The sequence below is a fragment of the Populus euphratica genome, unplaced genomic scaffold, assembly GCF_000495115.2.
Source record: "Populus euphratica unplaced genomic scaffold, PopEup_1.0 scaffold139.1, whole genome shotgun sequence".
In the NCBI taxonomy this organism is placed as follows: domain Eukaryota; kingdom Viridiplantae; phylum Streptophyta; class Magnoliopsida; order Malpighiales; family Salicaceae; genus Populus; species Populus euphratica.
Genome location: NW_011499969.1, coordinates 120351 through 127468, shown reverse-complemented (window position 1 = coordinate 127468; position 7118 = coordinate 120351). Strand labels below are relative to the sequence as shown.

At 31.4% G+C, this 7118-nt stretch overlaps 1 protein-coding gene across 1 annotated transcript; it reads left to right on the top strand.

Annotated features, from left to right (window-relative positions):
- The first annotated feature begins 3546 nt into the window (after positions 1-3546).
- Positions 3547-6912, top strand: LOC105139143 (putative serine/threonine-protein kinase-like protein CCR3). Its single transcript, XM_011045479.1, has one exon. It carries the CDS (start codon positions 3689-3691, stop codon positions 6098-6100), a length of 2412 nt encoding a protein of 803 aa, XP_011043781.1. The 5' UTR covers positions 3547-3688; the 3' UTR covers positions 6101-6912.
- The last annotated feature ends 206 nt before the right edge of the window (positions 6913-7118 follow it).

Genomic DNA, 7118 nt, shown 5'->3' with positions numbered 1-7118 from the left:
TTTATTATTTATTAATTATATCAAATATAGCTAATTTTTTTTTTTATTTTTATGTATTTTGTTCTAAACTTTTTTATTTTTTTATTTAAAATTTGACTTAATTTTACTTTATATCTGCCTATTGATAAAATACACTGTTCTTTTTCAAAAAAAAATTTGGGTGTATTATTAGTATTAGAAAAATTAGTTAATAGGAAGTATTTTTTTTGTTAGAGAAAAATTTAATTTTAAATTTTTTTATTATTTTAAGTGAAAAATACTTTTTAAAGAGTTATAAAAAATTAAAAAATATCTTATTATTTATTAATTATATCAAATATAGCTAATTTTTTTTTATTTTTATGTATTTTGTTCTGAACTTTTTTATTTTTTTTATTTAAAATTTGATTTAATTTTACTTTATATCTGTTTTGATTCTTATTGTTTTGATTATTATTTATTATTTTTTAATTAAAAATTTTTATTTATCAGATTTAATTTTTATTTTTTTTATTATTTATTTTATTGAAAATAATTTATGAAATAATATTTTTTTTCTCTATTTCATAGTCTTTCAATTCTTTTATTTGTTAGATTTGATATCTATTCATTTAATTTCTATTTTTTTATTTAAAATAATTTATGAAAATAATTTTTTTAATTTCATCTTTTTTCAAAATTTAATTTTTTTAATTTCATCATCTTTCAAAAATTTTATATGTTAGATCCAATTCTTATTTTTTTAAATAAAATTGAAAAATAAAATATTAATAAGTTATTTTCCAACTCACTTTTTATAACATGGTCAAATATTAAAAAAAAATTTCAACTTATTTTTTATGATGCTACCAAATATAAAAAAATAACTCACTTTTCAAGAATTCACTTTCTAGAAAAATAACTTTTCAAAATAAAAATTACTTTTTAGCAAACAAACATAACTTTCATATGTGTTTGATATTATAATATAAATTAATTTTTTAAAATATTTTTTATCATTAAAAAAACTAAAAAAAATAACTTGATTTTTTAAAAAGTAAATGATACTAACAAAAGCTATCAAAATTTCAAACATTAATTTAATATAGCACTGGCATAAATTCTTTTCAAGAGGTGAGTTTCAGATCCTTATATGAAAGTAGAATAATAGAATAACTTCTTATAAAATATAATATATGAAGCGTCATAAATAAGTTACAATGCTAATAAGGTGATATTTGGGTACTTTCTTGAAATGATATATTTTTTTAAATTAAATTTTATGTTGTTTAAGGGTACTTTCTTGAAATGATATATTTTTTTTAAATTAAATTTTATTTTGTTTAGTATTAAATTTTTTATATTTTTAGATTATTTTACTTTTTAAATTTTTTATATTTTTAGATCATTTTACTTTCTAATATTAAAAATAATATTTAAAAATAAATAAATAAAATATTATTTTAATATATTAAAAATACTTTAAAAAATAATTACTACTATATTATCAGACACTTTTAAATTCAAATTTAATCTCGCTTTATGAAGTAAAGAAGTATATAGGATTTTCTATGAATATACTATAAATATCTTAAAAATAGTGATTTTATACCTTCAAATTTATTTGTTATAATCACTAACATTATACATGTGTCATTGAAAAAACTCCCATTCTTCTTCCTTGTACAATGAAAATATTTTAACTATTTCATTATTTCATTCGTACTATAAATATCTTAAAAATAGTGATTTTTATACCTTAAAATTTATTTGTTATAATCACTAACATTGCACATGTTTCATTGAAAAAACTCTCATTCCTCTTCCTTGTATAATGAAAATATTTTAACTATTTTATTATTTCATTTCAAGAGATTGTTTGAAATTATATTCTAAATAATATCTCTAAAAAATATATTTTTAAAAAAATTATTTTTTATGTATATTTTTTGACTGATTTGGTCTAAATAATATCTCTAAAAAATATATTTTATATATATATTTTTTTGACTGATTTGATGTGATTTTGTCAAAAATAATTTTTAAAAGATAAAAAATATTATCTTAATGTATTTAAATTAAAACATTTTAAATAAAATATGCTAAACCTATAGTTTGATTATTATTTTCTCCAATCCATTAACTTACCTATTGTATTATTAAGTGATTAAATTAAATCTCGTAGTATCTGATTTAACTAAGATCAATTGAACCAATTGGTAAGATTTTGAAATTTGGATATTAACGAGCATATAAATAGACATTGTCTATCTTGATCGATCTTTGACTAAAAAAATTAAATAGGCAAATGAGGAACATCTATGCTGCCTTCATTAATTTTTACTACATAATTAAATAGGTTTATGACACACATAAGAAAAAAATATCATAATTGCAAGATTTTTTTAATAAAATAATGCTATATTTATTTTATTATAGTAATTTTATTTAAAAATATATCAAAATAATATTTTTTTAATAATATTTTTTGTTCAAATCTATTCTTAATTATCAACCCATTAACTTTTTTTTTAAATTTTTTTATTAAAATATTTTTTTTTACTTTATTTTTTATTGATCTTCTAATTGTACTATGTCCCGAGTAAGGTTTATTTCATAAAATTATTTTAATTTACTAAAGTACTCAGATTTTGATTAATTTGGTGTAGTAACTTTGAAGAAGTTTGCCGCTATGTAAAAGCCGAGATTGAATGTAAAGAGGTTCAAATTAGAACTGCTCCCCTCTAACAATGTTGCGGTCACTGTAACATGTTTTTCACTTAAGTTGGACTCACGTTGTCGTAAAATTTAGTCTCATTTTTCCATTTCAGTGTCACAAAGGAATGCTTAGGATTATGCCGACAAGATCACAGCAAAATCTAAAAATAATAATTTGAGAAGTTTCCTTTAACCTAACAACGTTTTTTCTTTTTTAATTACAAATGAGAGGATCAAATTCGATTTCTCTTTAAAAAAAAAACAATGCCATTAGAGATGTAGTTCATGGGCTGCCTAGCAGCACTTCACCTTGCTGGTACCCTTCTCGATGGAACTGGGAGACACTAATGCTTCGATACAATCTCAGTTAAAATTTACAATTTGCAAGGAAGCACTCAATTGTCTCTAGAAACACTTACAAGAATCCTGTCGAGCTCACAGCAAATTCTAAAGATAAAAGGCTTAGAAATCCGGTGACCTCACAGACACTTGACCACCTGGCTAGTTCATGCACTGGGGAGCCAATATCGGCTAGAATCTGCAGTGAGCAAGGAAGTACACAATTGTTTCGAGAAACTGAATACTGTACATGGAAGAATTGTTCGACACATTTGGCATACATGTTGCCTTTCAAGCCCAAGTAAATGGTGGCTACTTTAAGAGATTTCTGGTTCCAACTAGTCCTGCTTTTAGCTTTTTCAAGATTTATGCCAGGAGTTCATTTTCATCTTGGGTCGGTTTTATGTATACTGAGAGGCGGAAGACATACAGGCTGGTTAGCCAGCCACCACCCTTCTATGCATATAAGAAGAGAACGTGTAAAGCTTTTTAAGAAACGACCATTAGAATACCTTCCAACAATACCATCAAGTATACCAACTTTAAGGGACCACGTGCCACTCTCGTATTATTCCCATATCGTGCTCTCAGCTTTCTTTCTTTTTCCGTGTCTCTCTCCCAATGAAGAGGAAAAACCAGGGTCCTCTACTCTTATTCAACCTCCAGCTTTCAAATGACAGTCAAGCTTTCCTATCTCCCCACAATCCTTTTCGTGGCTATCACCCCCTCATTGCTCCATGTTGTTGTGGTCAAAAGTCTTGGCACTGCCTCCACCATTGCCATCACGTATAGTACTCCTACTGCCTGTGGTATCATCGCTGGGGAACCAACCCAACGAGTTCAGTGCTACCAAAATGGTCAAGCCATTTCCTTGCAACCGAATATTTCTTTTGAAGCTATTTCTGGAGGCCTGAACTTCTTGTGTGGCCTCAGGTCTGGAGGCCTGGCTATTCTATGTTGGGAGACCGCTGCTATATCTCATTTTTCAAGCTTGCAACCAAAGCGCATATACTACAGCAACACTGTCAGATTGACTGATCTAACAGTTGGAGATGTTCAGGTTTGTGCTAGGGAGGTCAACTCTGGCGTGGTTAAGTGCTGGAGAGGAGTTGGGAGAGGTAAGTCTTCTTTTCCATCACCTGGGGTGGCTTTAAAATTTAGTACAATCACATCTGGTAGTGGCTTTACCTGTGGGATTTTGATGAATAATAGTAGAGTTCATTGTTGGGGTAATAGTGATGTGGGAACTGAGATTGAGAGACAGTTTGGTAATTTGACTATGTTGAACTTGGTTGCTGGAGAGTCTCATGCTTGTGGATTGGCTAGGAGTGGAGTTTTGGTCTGTAAAGGGAGGAATGGTTCAGGACAATTGGATGCTCCTTTTAATTCAACTTTTGAATTTTCGGCACTTGCACTCGGAGCAAATTTTACTTGTTCTATTGAGCAAAGAAATGGATTAGTAAAATGCTGGGGAGAAGCTAATAAATTTCAACTGGATAATTACCTATCAGAAAATGATTCACTAGATTTGATTGTTGCTGGTTTGAATTTCATATGTGGGCTTACAACAAGGAATTTATCGATGATTTGTTGGGGAATGGGATGGTCTAATGCTCTTAGTCATGGAGGTGATCTTCCATTAGGAACAATAATTCCAGGTTCCTGTGTTCAGTCTTCATGCAGCACTTGTGGTATGTATCCAAATTCTGAGACTTTATGCGGTGGCTCTGGGAGTATCTGCAAATCATGCCAGATTGAACGCCCACTTGCATTGCCATTGCCACCGATAACACCACCTCCATCCGAAGAACTGCAACCAGTCCTTCAAGTGAAGTCAAGAAACAAGATTTCTTTGGTTTTTCTGATCGTCGGTTCTGTTGGTGCTTTAGCAGGGATTGGCACTATTGTTTATTTCTTAAGCATATTTTTACATAAAAGATATAGCAAAACTGTCCAGCCGTCAACTACTGATGTAAATTTGAATATTGGTGCTTCAGTGAACAGCGATTACACTGCCCCACCTTTAAGATTATTTTCCATTAGGAGTTATGGCTCACGAAGGTTAGGACAGCAGAGAAACGGGTCATCTTCCAGGCGTACAGAAAAGACACAGAATTTTTCCCTATCAGAGCTTCTTACTGCTACTAAAAATTTCTCATTGGAAAATAAGATTGGTTCAGGGAGCTTTGGCACTGTTTACAAAGGCAAACTTCCTGATGGTCGTGAAGTGGCCATCAAAAGAGGAGAAACTGGTATGAAGGTGAGGAAACTCCAGGAAAAAGAAATTGCATTTGATTCCGAACTAGCACTTTTATCTCGGCTTCACCATAAGCATCTACTGGGGCTTATAGGTTTCTGTGAAGAAAATGATGAAAGGCTTTTGGTCTATGAGTACATGAGCAACAGGTCTCTCCATGATCATTTGCATAGCAAGGAAAATACTGAAAAGAGTAGCAGCATTTTGAATTCTTGGAAAATGAGGATCAAGATTGCATTAGACGCGGCCAGAGGAATTGAGTATCTGCACAACTATGCAGTGCCACCTATTATTCATAGAGACATCAAGTCCTCCAATATTCTGCTGGATGCAAATTGGACAGCTAAAGTATCTGATTTTGGATTATCACTAATGGAGCCAGAATCTGATCAAGAATTCATGTCAACCAGGGCAGCTGGGACAGTAGGATATATTGATCCTGAGTATTATGTATTGAATGTGTTAACAGCAAAAAGTGATGTTTATGGTTTAGGAGTGGTATTATTAGAACTTCTGACAGGAAAGAGGGCTGTGTTCAAGAATGATGAAGACGGTGTGGTCCCAATGGGAGTTGTAGAATACGCAACACCATTGATAGCAAAAGGGATGCTGCAGAATGTGCTGGATAAAAGGGTGGGGCTACCGGAGATGCAAGAGACTGAAGCAGTGGAGCTTATGGCCTATACTGCAATGCATTCTGTAAATTTGGAGGGAAAGGAGAGGCCTAATATTATTGACATAGTTGCTAATTTGGAAAGAGCACTGGCTCTGTGTGAAGAGGTCCGCACTAGTTGCTGTTCGACCACATTCTCCATTCCTTCAGATTGAATTGAAGTATCCATGCCCAAAGAAAATCCAAGCAATTTTTGTCGAGTTCCTTCCAAACTTTGATATTCCACTTCCCTATCTGGTTGACATAATACCCTCCAAAGTTTTATTCTTTCCCCAAGTGCACAGAAAACTACTAAAGTTAGTCATCACTAACATGGAAGGCATTTTCCTAGTAGTTGTTTTGTTCCTTTTCTTCTGGCTTAAATCTTGAGGTTTCTTTTGCTATCACTTCACTTGGTTTTTCTCGTTACACTATAAAGCAATCAGGACTTTAATTAGTCACCAAAAGCTAGTTGGTCTGGGAGACATGGGGGGGCTTTAGTGGAGATTCCAAGCAAAATGATTCCACACAGGTAGTGGGATCTGAATCACATGGGAGCAAGTAGTGGTTGATTTTCAATAGATCAACCTCTGCTGTGACCTTTATTATTACAACTGGTCAAGATATCTAGGTCTTCACACATTTTGATGGGGGATTCTAATTTTCTAAAAGATGGAAGAGACACGTGGGGTCCATCACAGCCAAAGAAATTTCTGCCAAAAAAAAAAGTCTGGCAAGGAACTGAAATCATTTAGCAAGAAATGCAAGTTTTGGGTGTCTGCCAGGCTACCAGCTTGTTAATTTATAGTTGATAAAATTACTGAATGTATTCTCAGCGACCAGAAATAGAATTAGAGTCCTTTTTAGGATAAGCAAGGTAAGAACTTGAGAGAGGAGAGGCTTACCCCTGTTGTGTGGTTTAGGATGTAATCAACAATGGGCATCAAGTGTTGAGGTTTATAAAAATGGTGTCCTTTTCCCTGTGTCCATATCTTATAAAATTATTTAGATTAATTCAATCAACAATTGGGTTTTTAATGTAGGATGAGCTGTTTAATCACATGCATCTCGGGTCTATTATTGGCAACACAAGAGTGGTATTGTAAGGATATCTCATTTATGTACATTAAGTCTCAGGACATATATGTTATAAAGCAAATTATATAAGGATTTCACAGTGTTTCGATATCCTTC